Source organism: Idiotropiscis lumnitzeri, chromosome 13, assembly GCF_059441095.1.
Source record: "Idiotropiscis lumnitzeri isolate Australia: NSW breed Sydney's pygmy pipehorse chromosome 13, RoL_Ilum_1.0, whole genome shotgun sequence".
Classification (NCBI taxonomy): domain Eukaryota; kingdom Metazoa; phylum Chordata; class Actinopteri; order Syngnathiformes; family Syngnathidae; genus Idiotropiscis; species Idiotropiscis lumnitzeri.
The window spans coordinates 1,452,625-1,474,173 of record NC_142403.1 but is presented as its reverse complement, the minus strand read 5'-3'; the positions used below and the strand labels follow the sequence as shown (position 1 = coordinate 1,474,173).

The following is a 21,549-nucleotide window of genomic DNA, read 5'->3' as shown; positions in this document are numbered from 1 at the left end:
CGATCAGTGGCCTGGCTATCCATCCGTCATTCATCAGTCCGTCATTTTTTGTGACAAACCGAACAGCAATTGTCAGTTTGTCAGTCCATCAGTTTGTCTGTCAGAAGTCCGTTAGTCCGTCAGGAGGTTCGTCAGTCCGTCCAAAAACATCAGCAAAATATCCGCCAGCGACAGACTGAGAGAGGTCCATCAGTGTTCCGTCACTCGTCAGTAAAACATGCATCCGTTTTTGACGGACTAACAGACCAGTCTATCGTATTTAAATCTGCAAAGTGGCTCTCTTCAGGTAGTACCTTTATACCATTGAATATACATGATGCGGTTTTTACACACTATTTGGCACAATACTTGGAGGAGAAAATGTAAATAGATGAAAACAGCACAGATACAATGATCTATAAAAATATAAATGTGCACTTAATTAAAAGAGCAATTTGAAACTTTACATATACATGTTTTTTCTGTGTCTGTAAATTAGATGCCAACCTAGGGCTGGGAGATGTAACTGCTAAGTGTATCACAATACGGTATTACATATTGGTTGATAACGTTATAGATTGAATTGTTTTTATTTTTTTAGTATTGAAAATAAGGACCCCGACAAAAAGGCTGAATTTAGGTTATTTTATTTTTAACATAATACTTAATGAGAGGTCTGTCATGATCCGTGTCGGTCATGTTTTTGTTATTTTCTTCACCTTCCTGCCATTTGCTCCTTTTTTTATTTGGTCAGCTGAGTGGGGCGTTCCCTTCAGCACTCGTTCCCCACCAGCCACGCACCTGTTGCCCGTTAGCCTCACACACCTGATTTCCATCTGCTCCCCTAATGACTGGACTATTTAAACACCTCACTCCGACAACCCATTGACGGTCCATTTCTCCCGCCATGCCCTTCATTCCCGACATCGCTGCTCCATTAAGGACTGTCACGGCCGCTCCCCGATCTCGTTCTTGCTCTCGTTCACGTTGATGTCCCTCAGTATTTGTCACTATCTTTGTTCCTCGTCCTTGATCCAGTTTAGTCACGTTTTAGTTTGCCTTTGGTATTTTTTGCACCCTGCCACGTTGTTTGTCTTTGTTTGAGTTAATAAATTTCCTTTAAGTTACCCCTTTTCCTGGCTTCCTCGCATTTTGGGTCCACCCCCTTCCCGCCTACCGGCGAACCCTGACAAGGTCAATGCAACTATAAAATGTCAAATAAACTGGACAATATAAAGATAAAAAAAACTCATTTTTTAAACATAATGTGCTTAGTAGGACACGGCTATATGGCGGGAAAATATTTCACAATAATTATTTCATATCAGTCAATATTGATAATTACTGCTTTTTTTAAACATATAATGTGCAGTTTCTCCTCCATCAGTGAATTGTTAATCATTATTTTCATTAGATGCTACCCCAAAGGAATATTGTGGATACACTTGTATTAGATAGCCTGCATTCAGTGTTCATACAATGTGAACGAATACTCTATTGCAGTGCATACATTACAGTCGAACCAACCATCTTAGAACTACTTTATCTTTTTAACGTACTTGTATGCAGGCTGTGGAGGCAGCATACATTCTGGTCCAAGAACATCTGTTGAGAGGACTCTCTGCATTGAAGGAACAATGTCGAAAATCATTGCGGCAACAAGAAGTGCTCATCCACTCAGACATGGACCAGATTCTCAACTGCAGGCAACAATTGAAGGGAAGAGTCAGAGGTGAATTTCTTGTTCTCTATTTCTTTACTTATTTTGAAGGTGATCGATGGTATTGCTGTAGATCAGAGGTATTCAATTAAAAGTGAAAGAGGTCCACGACTAAAATTTCTTCCAATTAAAAGGTCCGAACCAAAGTCCAACTTCCCTTAATGTCTAGCCTATGTTCACATTTTTATATGGGTTCAATATTTCGTCATTTTCAACAGAGCGCACTTATATACTAAATATTTAGCAATGTTCCCATTAAACACCTTTGCCAGTCAAACAAATATAAGGCGTTTATTTCACATTCAAGAAAATGTGGCTCCAGGAACTTAAGGGTGCCACTTCCAGAAAAAAAACAGTAAAATATCTCCTCCAGAAATATATCAAGTGCTAAGCATTGAGTTAACATCTTTTACCTTTTTTTTCTTAAATCAAAGAGTTATCAGCCTGAAAAAAACGGAAAGCCCAATTATCCAAGTATAACAGGTCAACATGTTCAGTACACAATCAATAAAAATGGCTGTCCTCATGAAAAACTAATTCAAAATGAGCTTTGACACCACCTTTTCTTTTGAATATTTTTAACTTCTCTTAATGAGAAAAATGAGTTTGTGACTGCCCTGCCAGTGATTTAAATCTGGGTTGGAACGGAGTCAGGGCCATTGGAATTTCGTAGATTATTTCACACATCTGGGCTTTGTGTTTTCCTTTAAATAATGTTTGTGCAACCGCATTTAAGCACTCCTTCACAACTTCCCCATCACTGAATGTTTTAGTTAACTTTTAGTGAACGTTCGTTTGCATGCCGCTGGGCTGTAAACGAAAATGTAAAAATCTGTTATACTGCACTCGAAGTTCGATGTTTTTGCGTGCGCTCACCTCAAACTTCAGCGGATAACTTTGCACAAAAGGGCGGTGCTTTGTTTCGTATTGGCGCTTCGCAATGTTGCGACGGTTTCGGAGCATATGATGCACACTGGTTTTGAATCGGCTGCAGCCAGAACAAAACGAAATTTCTCCGTCCGTTCATTTAAAACAACACGCATCGACCTTGCTTACTTTTTAGCAAGGCATACATACTGTCAGCAGCACTCTCTTCCGGCGCAATTGGCAGTGGGTCAAAAACAAAAGATTTGATTGGCTCAAATCAGTGACGCCTTTTCCGTATTAACTAGAATTGCAGCGTCAACGTTTGCGAATGCGCCCTGAAAAAAAAAATCATCATAGATTGGTCATGGGTCCCGTCCGAATCCGGACCGCGGTCCGCCATTTGGTGATGGCTGCTGTATTTAAAGGGGAGGTCAAGGGAAAAAAAATCTTAACAATAACCCGACTAGTCCAAACACAGTATTCTGATAAATATTGCATTTGGAATATGAATTAAGATGAAAAATACACCTGTTTTTTTCCCTGGCTGCCATTTTGTCTTGTACTGACTCTTGCTGTTGACTGAAAATTACAGTCTGCCTAAACTCTAGACGGAAAGATATTAATTTTTCAAACCTAAATGTTTCGGAAACAAAAGATTTAATTGGCTCAAATCTGTGATGCCTTTTCCGTATTAACTTGAATTGCAGCGTCAACGTTTGCGAATGCGCCCTGAAAAAAAATCATCATAGATTGGTCATGGGTCCGGTCTGAAACCATCTGTCGGTCCGGATCCGGACCACGGTCCGCCATTTGGTGATGGCTGCTCTAGATGTACAGTATTCTTTTTTTATTTTCTCTAGAAGTATAAGCAGATTGTTTCAAGGTGGAAAATAGTATGCCAGCTGAAAGACAACATTGTGTCAGTCCAGCCTTTGAAGACTTATCACCTCCTGAGAGGAAGAAATTTTGTGTATTGGCAAAAACATCCAGCACAGAAAATACATTTATTCACCAACTTGAAGTTTGAACATGCTTAGAATTAATGAAACTTAAATTCTAATCTAAAAGTGTTTAATCTGTCAATAAAATAGCGGAAAGTCAAATGAATTGAAACTGTTCCTTCAATTACTATCTTTCTGTGGAAGTTCTATTTGCATAAAATGCCTGTAAATTTCCTTCCAATTTCCGTGAGAGATTTATATTTTTCTCTGTCCTCCAGCTAAAGTCGCAATGCCAGTAGAGAAGGTTTGTGCCGAGAGCATTCAGCCATACCTTGGTTCAGTCCTTGAGGAGCTTTTGGAGCCAATCAGCTCTGGTTTTCTGGAGGGCCGTAAACTGATTGAAAGCAAGATGGACACAGTGTGCAAAGACATTCAGCAGAGCATGGACAATCAGCAATTTAAACAGGTTTGGCTTTCATACACATTTGTGTCTTAAGGCAAAGCATTGGCAGTTGGCAACTAATTTATGTTCATACTTTTATTTATACAGACACGTTTAAACTAAACATTTTGGAGCTGGGTCATTTATGGCCTGTGTTTCTGGATTCAGCTGAACTGAACTGTATTTATAAAGCAACTTTCAGACAACCACCGCTGAATACAAAGTGTATACCAGTCGATACAGACATAATTAACTAAAGCTGCACGCAGCTATAAAGGGCCCTCGCAGCCCTGGCAACTTTGGGGTACTGGCATGTTGGCATATTAGCATATCGAAATTGCTTTTTTTTTTAATTAAGTAAGTTATATCAGATTAAAACCAATTTCGAAAAAAAAAAAAAACGCTATAAAATACCAAAAATTTGAAAGGAAATTAAAAATGGGTTTGGGCTGTAACATGCTTGTGCATGCTTGCTTGTGCTAGTTGACACGTACAACCAGGGCTGCTTTGCGAAAGAAATTGTTAGGGTGTTTTTTAGCTTTTTTTTTTTTAAATCACACAATAACAAAGAAATGTCTACTTGCTTCCTTCCTTTGACGTTTAGAGTAGGGCTTCTGAGACTTTTTGTAGATGCCGGGCTGTTACATGTGCGTCCATCCTTTGCGAGGGCTTGTAGTCACGTACAAGCGGGGCTGCTTCGCTAAAAAATTGTCAGGGCATTATTGAGCCATTTTTGGGGGAAATTACTTAAGAACCTAATGAATGATAAGAACATTGCCCTGACAACATATTTTTGCGAAAATGCATAATCTACGTGATGCAGCATCATGAAGCCCAAAACACTCTTCCGACCAATTATGAAGTATATCTGGGTAACCGCTGGCAGAATTCGACATCAAATTTTAACGTAAATTCAAAATGGCTGACTTCCTTTTTGGTTTAGCATATGGCTCCAAGCGACTTTTTGAATGACTGGGCCTGTTACATATTCCATATTTCATAGATCTAGGTGCAACATACATCTGCTTTTTTGATATCTCTAGGGGGATAGAAATATAAATATTTATGATTTTGCCATGACTGATATTTATCAGCATTGAATAATTGGTGAACTGTTGGTAGCTTCCTGCCGGAGCTTTTCACAAAAATTGATAAATTTCATATTTTGTCATGATGGCCTAAACAATCTTGTGAGCAAATATGAGGTAGATATTATTAACGTGCCCAGAGAAAAACATCTAAGAAAAAAAAAACGGTCAGTAGGGGGCTCTACAATGATAATGGAAAAAAATTGTTGATGTCTGCAGGGCTGGACTAATATGAAAACATTCGAGTCAAGTCAAGTCAATTTTATTTGTATAGCCCTTAATCACAGACAGTCTCAAAGGGCTTTACATAACCACAATCTACATCCCCTGATCCTAACCCCCAGGAGGGCAAGGAAAAACTCAAAACCCCATTAGGGGAAAAGTGAGAAACCTTGAGAAGGGACCACAGATGGGGGAATCCCCCTTCCAGGATGAGCAGGCTGCAATGGATGCCAAGTGGGCAACATTGATGCTATACAATGTTAGCTGAGATAATGTTAGAGTCAGACTTTTTTTGTATGTCTCCGTGTGCTATATGTGCCTGCCAATTTTTATAGGCCGAGGTCAAATGTACCGGGATTGTTTTTTATTTTACCACTCTAGGTGGCGCTACAGACCCATTTTGTTATTGTCATTTACGACAAATTTAAAATATCAAATCTTACACTCGGCCCGATGCGCGTGCAAAGTTTGGTGAGTTTTCATGCACGTTTAGGGTGTCAAAAATGCAGTCAAAGGATCGGAAAAATAATAAGATGAAGAATTTCTACAGAAACAATAGGGACCTTGCAGTGGCCGCTGCTCGAGCCCTAATAATTTCTACAGAAACAATAGGGACCTCCCCGCAGTCGCTGCTTGGGCCCTAATAATAATATTTTCTACAAAAACAATAGGGAACTTGTGGCAATCGCTGCTCTGGCCCTAATAATAATTAAAAAGTATGACAGCAGTAAAATAAAAAAACAGACTCTCATGCTGAGTCAAAAGGCAAAGAATAAAAATGATTTTAAGACAGGTTTTAAAGATAAAATTCGGAGGTATGCCAGTCCAAAGAGACAGGCAACGGAAAAGGCTCGATCCTCTCTGAGCCTTCACTTAGTCCTTAGTAACTCTAATATCATGTGGTCCACAGACCTGACGCACTGTGCAGGTGCGTCAGGGAGGAGAATGTCAAAGAGGTGGGGCATGACCATTTAAAGATTTGAAATCCAACATTACAATCTTTAAAATGGACAGGGAACCAGTGAAGGGATACGAGAGTAGGTTTTTTAGGTACCAGGCAAGCAGCAGCATTTTGGACTAACTGGAGACGCTTGATGGAGGATTGGCTGACTCCAAAATAAAGTGCATTAGAGTAATCCACCGAGATGTGACAAAGGCATAAATTACTGTTTCAAAGTGCTGTTGAGAAAGGTGTGATACTTCACCAAAGCCTAAGATGAAAAAAGATGTATTTAACAGCAGCACCAATTTGCCGGTCCAATTTAAAATCACTGTCCAGTTAAAAACCGAAGTTCTAGACAGTTGGTTTTAGAAAAGGAACGGGGGTTTAGGCAGTGGCGCAAAAAGTATGTATGCGGATATGCGGCGCATAGGGGCGCCGTGCTATAGGGGGCGTCAAAGCGATGGGAGGAAAATAATTTTTGAGTGGCCATTTTATGTATTAAACACCTGCTTGTTCATGGGTGTGGTAATGGTTTGATCTAATCACAAATGCTAATGGAGGTACATCATTGATAGGCACCCCTCTGCTCCGTGACTGTCAACAACCCCCGCCCCTGCGCGCCGCGCGCACACCCTGACACATGCTTAGTCCGGTGCGCGCACCCTCGAGTACGCGAGCGGCCAGTGTTTAGAATTCAAACGTCTGAGAATAGTAACGATGGAGAAACAAAAAGAAAGTGCTCAGAGGCACAAAACCAAAAAAGAAAGATTGAGAACGATTATGCAGGCATGAAAACCATCTTTTCAAAGTGGTTAAAAGACAGTAGGTGATGTGTCAGCATAGTAAGAGCCACACATGGCTTGCAAATAATAAAGTTAGCTAAATTCGTTTTGGGACATTATTAGTTATTGTACATATTCTTGGGTCACTGATGGTGTTGTGGTACACTCGCCTGAGTTGTGTGCGGGCAGCGTGAGTTCAGTTCCCACTCAGTGACGGTGTCTATGTCTGCCCTGTGACTAGCTCGCGACCAGTTCAGGGTGTAGTGCGCCTTTCGCCTGTAGTCTGCTGGGATAGGATCCAGCACCCTCCCGCGACCATGTACAGGTTTAGCAGTGCGGATAATGACATGACATGACATATTCTTGGGTTTCTCATTTAGCAAATCACCTGCTGTAAAATGAAACGTTCAATAATAGTTTGAAATAAAAGTGTTATACTCCCCCCAAAAAATAATTTATAGGCTACTGTCAGGTTCGCCAATTTGACATATAGGGTTCATAGCTGAAAGGAGAGACACGCAGCCCAAGTGGAGACAGAAAGGTTAACAAAGTTTATTTGGCAACTTCATCTCCCTTCTGTTCCTCGATGTTTTTCATACATTCCCTTTTATAACATCGAGGAATCAGATTACACTTCGAGAAATCAGATGACATTAAAGGGTGGTACAGTTCGTCTTCTCAAAAGCTGGTTTGGTCCGGTTTATCATTGGTGTGTCGTCGTGGGTCGCAGCTGACTTTGACGTCAGCATCTCTTATCAGGACCTAGCACGATGTTGCTTGCTTCAGACTTTGAGGCCAACTTCTTTATCAGGACTCATCACGACGTTGTTTACTTCATCCTCACTTCTGAAGAAGTGCCACCGCCCTGCCAATTGCAGGCACCTCTCTGCAGTAGAGATGTCCTCCTGTACCTCCACTCTGACTGTAAACACTCAAGCATAGTCCACTACACTAATTTGCAACATGATATGTGTACCATGTATTGAAATAAAGTTGCGTCATGGCAAATGTATAATAACCTCTAAATATTATTCTAACAGCTACATATAAATTTATTTATTTATTTATTTTTATGAATTTATTTTGTGTGGGGTGGGGGGTGCTGGTCGCCTGTTATGTGTCTGCATACACCCAGAAAGTAGGTAGTTGCTCCCCTGGGGGCAGATCAGCAAGATGAGAAATACAAGGGCGACTGAGATCAAACAACATAACTTCTGTTTTCTTTTCATTCAAATTCAAGAAATTCAGCACCATCCAGGACCTTTTCTTTCCTTTTTCCTCCAGAAAAGACAAAAGTCTAATGAGAAAGCATCTTTCTTTGCACAGTCAGTCACAAAGAGGTCACCTAATCACAGCATTTTACATAATTTATTGCATTTCGCAGGAACAGTCATGTTTGCATCCAGTTTCGTAGCAGCTTCCACATCTGTTTGTGTGCAATGAAGTTGGTGCCTTTTTTTATGTGCAAACCTTATGTATGTGTTTGTAATCCTTTGCATCAGGCGCTGGCTCACATGGCAAGGCCCGAACTACAGTGTTGCTACCAAAAGCTCGCCTCCCTTCAGGGAAAGGAGCTATTTGGTTTCTCAAACATGATTGGTCTGATTCACAGCTCACAGATTCACCTGCAGCAGGTACAATTGCGATGACATATGACATATAATGTTATAAGATCATCATTTTTTGTTCTCAGTAATTTCCATGATATTATATTGCAGTATTAAACTCTCAAACAAGATACTAGTGCATTATGAACAAAATGTGCTATTCGCGAATTTACCGTGATTATTTTTTTTTTTGGGTGGCGGGGGGTTGGGATACTTGTATTTGTGATGCATGCTTTGTGTCATAATCTGGTGTATTTTGTGCTCTAGCTGATAGAGAATTCTACATACACATTTGAGCAGCTGATCAACAAGGTAATCCAGGACAACCCAGACAATGCTGGTGCTTTCATCGAAAAGGCCAAACACAGGGTGCTCAAGGTCAGATTATCAGCAGTCATAAAAATATGTGCACTGAAAGTAATGGTTAGCTAATACTGATTTATGTTTTAAAGGTTGACATTTCATGTGACTTCACATCACTTTAAAACCCACTCTGAGAATATTTTGTGTTGAATTTACTTAATTTTACTCAAATATTTTGTTTCTGGAGACAGATTATTTTTAAGTAGACTACGTTTCTACCTAAAAATATATCTGGATCTAAATGATTTTATTTTATGTAATCACTTGACGAAATAAAACTGAGTAAATTCGAGACACCATTTTCTTTCAGTGCACAGTGGTTATTGGGTGCTTCATACAATTCAACAGCATGGTTTGTTGCTGTATTTCAGAGGTATTCAATTAAAAGTCACAGAGGTCCACGGCTAAAATGTCTTCCAATTAAAAGGTCCGAACCAAAGTCCAACTTCCCTTAATGTCTAGCCTATGTTCACATTTTTATATAGTTTCAATATTTAGTCATTTTCAACAGAGCGCACTTATATACTAAATGTTTAGCAATGTTCCCATTAAACACCTTTGTCAGTCAAACAAATATAAGGCATTTATTTCACATTCAAGAAAATGTGGCTCCAGGAACTTAAGGGTGACACTTCCAGAAAAAAACAGTAAAATATCTCCTGCAGAAATATATCAAGTGCTAAGCATTGAGTTAACATCTTTTACCTTTTTTCTTAAATCAAAGAGTTATCTGCCTAAAAAAAAAACGGAAAGGCTAATTATCCAAGTAAAACAGGTCAACATGTTCAGTACACAATCAATAAAAATGTCTGTCCTCATGAAAAACTAATTCAAACTGAGCTTTGACACCACCTTTTCTTTTGAATATTTTTTGAACTTCTCTTAATGAGAAAAATTAGTTTGTGACTGCCCTGCCAGTGATTTAAATCTGGGTTGGAACGGAGTCAGGGCCATTGGGATTTGGTAGATTATTTCACACATCTGGGCTTTGTGTTTTGCCTTTAAATAATGTTTGTACAACCGCATTTAAGCACTCCTTCACAACTTCCCCATCACTGAATGTTTTAGTTAACTTTTAGTGAACGTTCGTTTGCATGCCGCTGGGCTGTAAACGAAAATGTAAAAATCGGTTATACTGCACTCGAAGTTCGATGTTTTTGTGTGTGCTCACCTCAAACTTCAGCGGATAACTTTGCACAAAAGGGCGGTGCTTTGTTCTGTAGTGGCGCTTCGCAATGTTGCGACGGTTTCGGAGCATATGATGCACACTGGTTTTGAATCGGCTGCAGCCAGAACAAAACTAAATTTCTCCGTCCATTCATTTAAAACAACACGCATCGACCTGGCTTACTTTTTAGCAAGGCATACTGTCAGCAGCACTCTCTTCCGGTCTGCTGCGCAATTGGCAGTGGGTCAAAAACAAAAGATTTGATTGGCTCAAATCAGTGACGTCTTTTCCGTATTAACTAGAATTGCAGCGTCAACGTTTGCGAATGCGCCCTGAAAAAAAAAATCATCATAGATTGGTCATGGGTCCCGTCCAAATCCGGACCGCGGTCCGCCATTTGGTGATGGCTGCTGTATTTAAAGGGGAGGTCAAGGGAAAAAAAATCTTAACAATAATATATGTGCTATGCACCCCGACTAGTCCAAACACAGTATTCTGATAAATATTGCATTTGGAATATGAATTAAGATGAAAAATACACCTCTTTTTTTCCTGGCTGCCATTTTGTCTTTTACTGCCTCTTGCTGTTGACTGAAAATTACAGTCTGCCTAAACTTGAGACGGAAAGATATAAATTTTTCAAACCTAAATGTTTTTTAATTCCAGGTTGGAAAAAAGAAATGTTCCAATATTTTTGGATGGAAACATATATGGCAGGGGTTTCAAATAAATTTTTACCACAGGCCACGTTGTATTTCCAGTTTTCCTCGGAGTGTCACTAGGACAGCCATCATCAAATGGCGGACCGTGGTCCGGATCCGGACCTACAGATGGTTCGGACCGGACCCATGACCAATCTATGATGATTTTTTTTCAGGACACATTCGCAATCTTCTGTACTGCTTCTCCTCACTAGGGTCGCGGGGGTGCTGTAGCCTATCCCAGCTAACTTCGGGCAGTAGGCGGGGGACACCCTGAACTGGTTGCCAGCCAATCGCAGGGCACACAGAGACGAACAACCATCCGCGCTCACACAGATACCTAGGGGCAATTTAGAGTGTTCAATCGGCGTGCCATGCATGTTTTTGGAATGTGGGAGGAAACCGGAGTACCAGGATCGAACCCACGCCCGATGCTGTCTCTCACTGTGAGGCCATCGTGCTAACCAGTCAGCCACCGTGCCGCCCATTCCCAAACGTTGACGCTGCAATTCAAGTTAATACGGAATGTGAAATAAACGCCTTATATTTGTTTGACTGGCAAAGGTGTTTATTCTGAACATTGCTAAATATTTAGTATATAAGTGTGCTCTGTTGAAAATGACTAAATATTGAAACCATATAAAAATGTGAACATAGGCTAGACATTTAGGGAAGTTGGACTTTGGTTCGGACCTTTTAATTGGAAGAAATTTTAGTCGTGGACCTCTGTGACTTTTAATTGAATACCTATGCACAAGGAAATTAAAACCATAGGAATATTTAATTGCCTCCTCAAATTATTACATATACACTACTGTACAACAGACTATTTATGAAGTCATCAGTCACAGATAATAGGATAACTATTGTTCAAGTTCCTATTAGAAGGAGATTGGTTTCAAGAAAATGCTTGCAATATCGCCACCTTATGTATTGCATTAGAATTTGAAATTTTGGTCCAGATTTTAGCAAGAATCATGGAAGTTGACTTGATTTACTTTTGCAGGCAACATATAGTGATGTGGCAGGCCAGATTTTGCCCCCGGGCCTTGAGTTTGATTAGATGGTAATATCAGCAGTCTAAATCTGTATTAACATTACACTTGTTGCTTCCATTCTGATTGCAGCAATGCGATTATGACAGTAGCATGTTAAGGGAGAAGATCTTACAGGACAGCTTAGTGGCCATCTCTTTGCCCTTCATCAAAAAGAACCTGGCCCCCTCCTGCAAACCAGTAAGCTCCACACACAAACCGCACTGATGCAGAGCAAGCACAAACACCGTGATCCACTTTGCTTTTAATGGTCTACCGTTACGGCTTTGTAATGAATGTAGCCTAACATATATGCTGAAATGATGATAAACAGTATGATGTCACATTCCTGCTATTTGTAAATATATCCACTTGACATCAATGCTGTAATTAGAGGTTTGCATATGTTATACAAATCAGAATATATGGATCTGGAACAGTGGGAAGATAACTCAAACTGAGAAACAATCCTGAAAAGCAGCCATCATGTTACAAAGAAAGTGTATATTACATCCAATCAAAATTTCATTTGAATTTATCCAGAGATGAAAAGTAAAGATAAAGATGTCCTTTATTAATCCCACAATGGGGAAATTTGCAAAAGCTTTGCGTTGGTCGGGAATTAAACCCGGGTCAACTGCTTGGAAGGCAGCTAAGATCACCACTATATCACCAACGCCAGTAAGCTATCAATCGTAATAACCTATCAATCGTAATAACAGAGGATCATTGTGACACCATAGCAAAGGTCAAGCTGCTTCACATCTAAGTTTGCAAGTCAAAATTCCCACCTTGTGCCTTATTAAAACACATTGAATAGCAAATATGAGAATCACAGATTCTCAAGTTTTTCCATGCAGACAGGGGATGGTCCCCAAAAGCTTTGTCGGGCTGGACACATGCATATTTACATGGAATAACGTGCTTACATCATCGATGCTGGGAAGTTGGAAGTCGAGGCAAGTTTGGCGCTGACACCATACTAGCTCCCAGTGAACTTTGGCTGGCAAGCTGGTGCAACTAAACATGTTGCAGAGTTGCTCCTAAGTCAGTAATCATCGCCTCCTTGGCGGCAAATAAACTACACGTCTGACAAATACCATTCTCGCCAAGGTATTACGAGAAAAGACTGAAAAGCCATGCTGATTGCTAATCTAAATTGACTTGTAATCATGAAACACCGGAATTAAGTGCTTGGGTGATCAAGTACACTTTTCAACAACATCTGGCTGGAGCCGCGTCAAAGTGGAGCATATACAACTTTGAACAGCAAATAACAGGCAGTCTCAGTGTCTCGGACTGAAAATAGGGTTGCCACCTTGGTCTGTCAAAAACCTGGACAGTTAGTTGACCTACCACTTACCTTAAAACTTATAAACTTTATGCAATCTTCTCATCATTTCTGCTGTTGGCTAAACAAATGCATGGACGCACATGTGACTGACATAACTGGGCTGACATAAGTTACGTAATAGACTAAATGAGACATGGAATGGAAAGCCATGTGAATTTTTTTAATCGAGAAATATCACAGGCCACATGCAATGTCATTTAGCACTTAGCATTTAAACTTCAATTGTGGTTGCCAGGGGATGGCAATTGACTCAAAAGGTCTTGTGAAATTGCAGGTGAGCTTATTTTTGATCAATTAAATTTGAATGGGTGGCACGGAGGATGACTGGTTAGGCCGATGGCCTCGCAATGCAGAGGTTGTGGGTTTGATTCCGGCTCCGGCCTTATAGTGTGGAGTTTGCATGTTCTCCCCATGCCTGCGAGGGCTTCCTCCAGGTACTCGGATTTCCTCCCACATTCCCAAAACATGCATGGCAGGTCGATTAGACACTCTAAATTGCCCCTAGGTATGAGTGTGAGCGCGGATGGTTGTTTGTCTTTGCGTGCCGTGCGATTGGCTGGCAACCAGTTCAAAGAGTACCCCGCCTACTGCCCGAAGATAGCTGGGATAGGCCCCAGCACCCCCCACGACCCTTGTGAGGAGAAGCGGTGCAGATAATGGATAGATGGCTATATCTACAAAAAGACTGAATGGAGTTCAACCATAACTACCATTTTCAGTTCATCTGCCAAAGTTCAACTGACACCTGATCACTCTCAGCTACTACTTTCACCTCAGCACCCTCTCTTCTATTAGCAACTATTAGCAAAACTGCTCATCAAAGAATAATAGTTATTTCAAGCCTTGAAATAGAAAGAAAATGCGTTAAGAATAAGCAGGAACTGAAGACAGTCGCAGTGCATCAGGGATGAAATTGATCTTCTGGTGATGATGTGTTCCAGACATCAGGCTGTAATTGACTGCAAAAAGTTTTCAACACAGGATTAAAAAGTGGTCGCTGATGGTGTTGTGGTACATCTGCCTGAGTTGCGTGCTGGTAGCGTGGGATCGGTTCCCACTTCGTGACGATGTCTATGTCTTCCCTGTGACTGGCTGGCGACCTGTTCAGGGTGTAGTGCGCCTTTTGCCCGTAGTCAGCTGAGATAGCCTCCACCACCCTCCCGCGACCCTGTACAGGATTAGCGATGTGGATAATGATGATTAAAAAGTGAAGGTTCTATTTGTGATTGTTATTCATCCACTTACTTTTGGCCCCCTAAAAAATGGGGGGGCAGTGTTTCCCCCAGATTTGAAATCTAATATGGACGCCGGCGGGGGTTGGTTATTTTACGCTTCATATTGTGCATTCTAGTGAATTTTCAGAGTAAAAATTGTTACCACATTACTCAGTGACACTACATTTTTTTGCACTTATTTGGTATAAAAAAATTATAACATTAATAAAATAAGGCTGTTATTGGATCGTAAGAGAAAAAACTGGATGGGGACAGCGAGAAACAAACACACTGAACCTTAAAACATAACACCATGTTGTTTGAGAGGTTAATCCATAGTTCCAAAACACAAAGCAAGCATGAAGTGCACAGAGTCTGGGGACAGAATTTGAATGACCAAGTTGGAGAAGGGCTACCACAACCTTTTCATCAAACATGAAAAGTATGTTATCGACTTATCCTAAGTATCGTTTAAGTTGGCCTATTACGACCATTCAAACATGGTATATAGTTGACATTTTGTACTTTTGACAGAAGTTTGAATGTAAACTCTGTCAGACCAGATCTTGCCTCTGTTTGCGTTTGAATTCTGAACATTAGATAAAACCATATTATCTGTATTTCAGGGCTGTGTGTGCCAACCAATCACAGCCTCCCCATACGCGGCAGCTTTGGATTTTGAAGAGGTGTGAGGCAAAGCGGCTGCGTAGGTCTGGAGCGCTCTCGAGGGAAATCTAACCAACTAACTAACCGTTACATGCAGTATTTTGGGGGGGGGATTTTTTAAATTATATTTTTATTATATATATAATATATTAATTTCTTTTTTTTTATTAAATTCTCTTGAAAACTTGGGCGGCTGTCTGTTTACTTACCCGCCCAAGTATTAAACATGGTGTGGAAAACACTGGAGGCATATCCAGGATACAAACAATTGTAATTCTACATTGTTTACCTGATTTGCATGCAAATACCCTCAAATTAAAGATGTACGTCTGCAGTTAAAGAACATATTGTATGTTTCATTTGAAATCCATTGTGGCGGTGTTTTGAGCCAAACATTTGAGAATTGTGTCGATGTCCCAATTTTTCTAGACCTGGCTGTTTGTATTTTCAAGCCTAATCAACATGACTTTTGTCCATCTAGGAACTTCAGGCTCTTGAACGGTCTGTCTCCGCTGACTATTCAAACTTTATTGATGTGGAGAATGTTTATGAGAGTATCCTCTTGCAAACTCTGGACAAGGAAGTTACCAAAGGTACAACACATTAAACAACTCAAAAGCATGATCTGTTAAACTAAATATATCTAAATGTTTGTGCAGTGGTGAAAGAGGCAGCTTCTTTGAGGAAATACGACTTGTTTACTGATGTCAGCGACCCAATGACACACTGCAGCCCTTCAACCCTATCTTCCCTCTCAGTCTCTACCCTGGAAGATCCTTACAAAGAACTAGTTTCCTTCACTAAAAGTACGGAGGTCAATAGTTTATTTTCGGTCACCAAGATGGAAGAGAAAGAAGAGGATTCCCAACAAATAGAATATGAGGAGGACCTGCCGACCGGGCTACCATGTAAAGTAGATAAACAAAATTACATTACTTCGAGTTGTGTTGTTAAAAAGCAGCAGGCACTAGAATACAAAGATGAGCTTTTTAAGACCAAAGTGGTCGCACTTGAAGCAGCAGCTTTAACTCCACATGTTCCAGAGGACACTAACATGACACAGACACGAGAGGCCGTGGCACAAGATACTGAGATTTCCACTGAAATACCAAGCGCTGACCTGTCTCCTCAGTTGAAGTTGCATAACACAGGATCACAAAAAGACTTGACCAATGCAGATACAAAACAGAGTGAGGAATCTGTCCTACATTATCAGCCTTTAACCCCTTCAACACAAATGAGTGGTTGCCTAATTGAAGACAGCAGCAAAGAGGCAGTGTTTGGCATTTCAGAAATTATGTCAGATGCACCCTATGATGGTGAAAAAGCTGTCCTCACACCCAGAAACACCTGCCTTGGCCTGTACCTCAATACTGAGGATGCAACACAAGTGACAGGCAGTAATTTGCCAGAGGGGGGGGCTAACCAGGACAAATCCTCTGCAATCCCAGATTATCACGCTCATGACAAAAGTTTGAAGAGTCAAACACACGTGGCAGAAACTAACAGTGTTTCTGGCACAAGTGGACACTTAAAAGCTGGTGGGCGCGTAAAAGAGAGGGCTGAATCTGATATATTAGCAAAAGAGGCACCAAACTCACACCATGAGCTCAGGCCGATGGCCGATATTCAAGAGATCCGTGACCCTGTGGTGGACGTGACTGAGGGGGAGGATCTCGTCAAGCATTGTATCAGGGATGAGCCTGCGGGAGAATGAAACATAATAGTGTAACCAGGAAGGATCCATTTTTCATCAGCACGGCCACTCTTCCTGACATAACTACAGTAAATTGACATTATTTTTGAGATACTTGCAAATCTGCAGTGCCTCCTAACTATTCTAGAGGTAATAACAGGCTATTTCTAAGAGTAACTTATTTTATTCACAAATACGTAACCTAATAATTTGTCTTGACATTAATACTTGCAAATTATTTGTCATTTCTTTTTTATTTTTTCCAATTCTAAATTAGCAAGGAATGCATGTTCAGATAACAGATAATATATTTGCCGTTTATCTGCCACAAATTTTGGAAGCAGGATGTTTTCTTTATATTCTGATTCATTAAAAGATGGATAATTTCTTGTTTGTTGTTCTTTCTTTTATTTTAACGGGAATTTCATATGAATGTTAAAGTCACCCATGATAATTATATTATCTGCATGAGATAGCAAGTCAGCAACAAATTAGATAGAAATAGATAGAAATCCCTTTATTGTCATTGTACTCAAGTGTGCAACGAGATTAGAGGGCTCCCCTCTCCAGTGCAATACAACAATAATACAGACAAATATATAAATTAGATAAATAAATACTGAATAGGGCATATAGAAACACATCACAATGCTGTTTTGCAAGGTTAGGGTGGTCTCGTGTGTGTGTGAAAGTTCGGTATGGAGATGGCTCTCGGAAAGAAACTGTTTCTCAGTCTATTGGTCCTTGATTTGATGCATCTGTAGCGCCTGCCAGAGGGCAACAGGTCGAACAGGTGTGAGTTTGGGTGGGTATTGTCTTTGACGATGTTGAGAGCCCTTCTGAGGCACCGGGCGGTGTAGATGTCCGACAGCGAGGGGAGAGGGCAGCCAATAATCCTCTGCGCTGTCTTGACTGTCCTCTGGAGCCTCACTCTGTCCGCCTCAGTGCAGCCGCTGTACCAGGTGGAGACACAGTACGTCAGCAGGCTCTCGATGGACGAGTGGTAGAAGGCCAGCAGCAGCTTCCTGTCCAGGTTGAATTTCCTGAGGACTCTCAGGAAGTGCAGACGTTGGCGGACCTTCTTTACCACTGCTGTGGTGTTGTGACTCCAAGAAAGGTCATCGGAGATCTGTACTCCCAGGAACTTGAACGTGTGGACCCTCTCCACACACACGCCTTCGATGCAGAGGGGGGGCGGCAGCGTCTTGTTCCTCCTGAAGTCGACGACAATCTCCTTTGTTTTAGCAGAGTTAAGGTGCAGTCTGTTGTCCTTGCACCAAGTTGTCAGTCTCTTTACCTCCTCTCTGTAGGCTGTCTCGTCACCTTCCGAGATCAGACCGACCACTGTCGTGTCGTCAGCAAACTTGACGATGGTGTTGTTGCCGTGGGCCGGGCTGCAGTCGTAGGTGTAGAGGGCGTACAGGAGAGGGCTCAGCACGCATCCTTGGGGGGAACCGGTGCTCAGCATGAGGGTGGAGGACGTGTAGGGGCCGAGCAACACAGTCTGGGGTCTGTTGGTCAGAAAGTCCTTAATCCAGATGCGTGTGAGGGCAGGGAGGCCGAGAGTGTCCAGTTTGGCGACGAGGATGTCTGGGATGATCGTGTTGAATGCCGAGCTGTAGTCCACAAAGAGCATCCTTGCATAGCTCCGCTGTTGTTCCAGGTGGCCCAGTACAACATGCAGAGCAGTGTCGATGGCGTCCTCAGTGGATCTGTTAGCCCGGTATGCAAACTGGTAAGGGTCCAGAGTGGGAGGAAGGCAGTCCCTGATGTGCTGGAGAACCAGCCTCTCGAAGCACTTCATAATGACTGGTGTGAGAGCAACAGGACGGTAGTCATTCAGGTGGACGGCTGGCTACTTTTTGGGGACAGGAATAATGGTGGAAGTTTTCAAGCAGGAGGGGATGACTGCCTGAGCCAGGGAGCGGTTGAAGATCCTGCAGAAAACATGTGACAGTTGGTGGGCACATGCTCTGAGGACCTTGCCTGGTATTCCGTCGGGTCCAGTAGCTTTCCTGGGGTTGACCGCCAGGAGCGCGCGCCTCACATCGTGTTCCTCTACGATGAGTGGGGGGGAGTTGGAGCTTGAAGTGCGGGGGTGTGACGGTTGGGGCGAGTCAAAGCGAGCGAAGAAGCAGTTAAGCTCCTCTGCCAGCGATGCACTCGGGTCTACAGAGGTCGTGCTGCTGCCACGGAAGTTGGTGATGCTCTGTAGACCCTGCCACACCTCCCGTGGTCTGTTACTGGCAAGGTGGGCCTCCAGCCTCCCCTTGTAGGTTGCCTTGGCTAGCTTGATGCCTTTGCTCAGGTCAGCACGAGCCACCCTGTACTGGGCTTTGTCGCCTGACCTGAAGGCAGCGTCACGGGCCTTGAGGAGAGCGCGAACCCTGCTGGACATCCAGGGCTTCGCATTTGGGAAGGTCCGTATAGTTGGATGCTAGCGTCGGGGACGTCTGCGTGCAGCCAGGTTTCCGTGACGACGATCACACTGCTATCGCGCACATAGCGGTTTCCCAGGATTTGTAATCCCAGGTCGTCGATTTTGTGGACCACGGATCTGGCGTTGGTGAGGTGCAGACTCGGTAGTGGTTGCCTATGGGGCTGCCGTCGCAGCCGTTGCAAGACACCGGACCTGCAGCCTCGCTTCTGCTTACTCTCTCTGCGTCGCCTGCGCCGCCTCCCGGTCCCGATAACCAGCCACGGTGAGCCGGGCAGCCTCGCCAGTTCGTTCGGAATTTTGCGATTATAGCAAAATTCCTCTGTGATGGTTATTTCGCATCGATATCCAATGTTCACGATGTCCTGGCGGGTATATCGATGTTGTGCCTCAGTTGATGCCAATAAGAGCAAGCAAACACTAATAAAAAGTAATAAGGAGCACTGTGAGGGGGAGCTGTTAGCCGCCGCGTCCATGCGCGCCGCCATCTTGGAAAGGAAAGAAAGGAAGGAGGTCATGCACAAGAAATGTCAATCACAAAAAAAAAGACAAATATTATAAAGTTCATTCAGATGTGTTCATGATGAATCAATGTCCAAAGTTCGTGCTCATAATCCCAAATTTTCACTGCTCATCTGCTCCCTGCAGAAGGCAGACTTTAGTAATTGGCCGATCCAAAACACTTGACTTAGTTTTAATCCTTACTGTACGCACCAGTCCACTCTTGTCCGAAATCATATCTAAAACTCTTCCAGTAATCCATGAATTTCGCGGCGCCATCACATCCACAATCATTACGACATCTCCAGGTACAAAATTCCTTTGAGCACGATTCCATTTCTGACGTTCTTGCAGTCTTGGAAGGTACTCCTTCAACCATCGCCTCCAAAAGAGGTCCGACATATATTGTACTTGTTTCCAACAGCGACCACGGTCAAAAACTACGCGTAGCTTTCTCTTCTTTGGGTGATACACTCCATGATGTGGTATATACCACAATCTTCCATCAGAACGTGCCAACTGTTCAGGCGGAACTCTCTCAGCATATCCATTATTCAGCATCCCAGCCATGAATGTGACATAGTCCAAGCGAAAGACTGGATCTTTAGAAACGCGTTTTTTGAGACTCAATGCACGTTGTTCTGCAACAGTCTTATTATATGGCATCTTGAGGTAACCTTGCCTGATTGGCAAACTAATACTGTAGTGCCCATCAACCATCTTGATTGAATCAGAGACTGATTTCATAAAATGTTCATCCTCCTTTGATAATGCATTATGTTCATCTTGTAAAGTTTCAGGAAAATCAACCCTAAACTGTTTCTCCCAAAGCTCATCCAATCTTGCAACTGAAATGTGGTTTACTGTAGCGTGAGATTGCAGACGATGTTCCTGTTGAAAATCTCTGAGTGGACCATTCACAGTCCAACCAAGGATGGTCTTGATGGCATAAGGACCCCCATCCACTGCACGAATTACCTCTCAGGGTTCCAATGCCTGAGGTATGTTGGTGCCAATCAGGAGGTCCACATCTGCCTCTACCTCTGGTATCTGTATATGCCTCAGATGAGGCCAGCGTTGGAGGTCTTTTGTCCGTGGAATATTTCCCAGGTGAACAGGCATATTCCTTTGTGTGTAAACCTTGGGCAAGTCACAAAAGTTGTTGGATTCCATACCAGCCACTTCCAAGTCAGATAACATGTAGCTGTCCACAACTCTTTCTTGCCCCATTGTTTTGAGAAGAATCCCAAGCTTTCTTCCTGTGAGATTGAGTTGTTTCATGAGTGTTTCGGTGCAAAATGAGGCAGTGCTTCCCGGATCCAAAAACGCATAAATTATCAAAGTTTTGTTACCTTTTTTGGATTTCACTTGGACAGGTAGTATTGATAACACACAGTCCTGTTTACCGGCCCCAGTCAAGCCACTGGACTGAATTGACACCACAGCACCTCTGACACTTTCTGAATCCACATTGGCCTGTGTTGAACTTATTTGCTTAGTTTGGGAATAAATATGCAACAACGTAGGGTGCTTCTTATTGCATACTCGACACACCAAACGTCCTTTGCATTCTCTGCTTCTGTGCCCAATGCACAAACAACCAAAGCACATTCCTTTTTCCTTCAAAAAAGACATCTTTTCGACTTGCGTCCTTTTATCCAATAGAAGGCAAACATCCAAAGAATGTCCAGCTCCACAAAACAAGCATGCCTTTACAGGTAAGTTCTTCTCCATTTTATTTACAGGCTCCATTTTTTTTACCACAGGTGCTATTGTAGTGGCAAAGCTACTCCCTTTAGCCTTTGTACCAGTCCGAAATGTCAC

The 21,549-nt window shown here is 42.2% G+C and overlaps 1 protein-coding gene across 3 annotated transcripts in view; it reads left to right on the top strand.

Moving 5' to 3' along the window:
* LOC148324004 (protein Niban 1-like) overlaps window positions 1-17,173 on the top strand; it is a 58,945-nt gene extending 41,772 nt beyond the window's left edge. For all 3 annotated transcript variants that reach the window (XM_088313121.1, XM_088313120.1, XM_088313122.1), the window contains 7 exons: window positions 1,549-1,711; window positions 3,786-3,973; window positions 8,487-8,618; window positions 8,859-8,969; window positions 11,951-12,058; window positions 15,573-15,684; window positions 15,751-17,173. In XM_088313121.1, coding sequence (XP_088169247.1) covers window positions 1,549-1,711; window positions 3,786-3,973; window positions 8,487-8,618; window positions 8,859-8,969; window positions 11,951-12,058; window positions 15,573-15,684; window positions 15,751-16,808 — 1,872 coding nt within the window. In that variant the 3' untranslated portion in view covers window positions 16,809-17,173. The remainder of the gene's footprint in view (window positions 1-1,548; window positions 1,712-3,785; window positions 3,974-8,486; window positions 8,619-8,858; window positions 8,970-11,950; window positions 12,059-15,572; window positions 15,685-15,750) is intronic.
* Window positions 17,174-21,549: the final 4,376 nt, after the last annotated feature.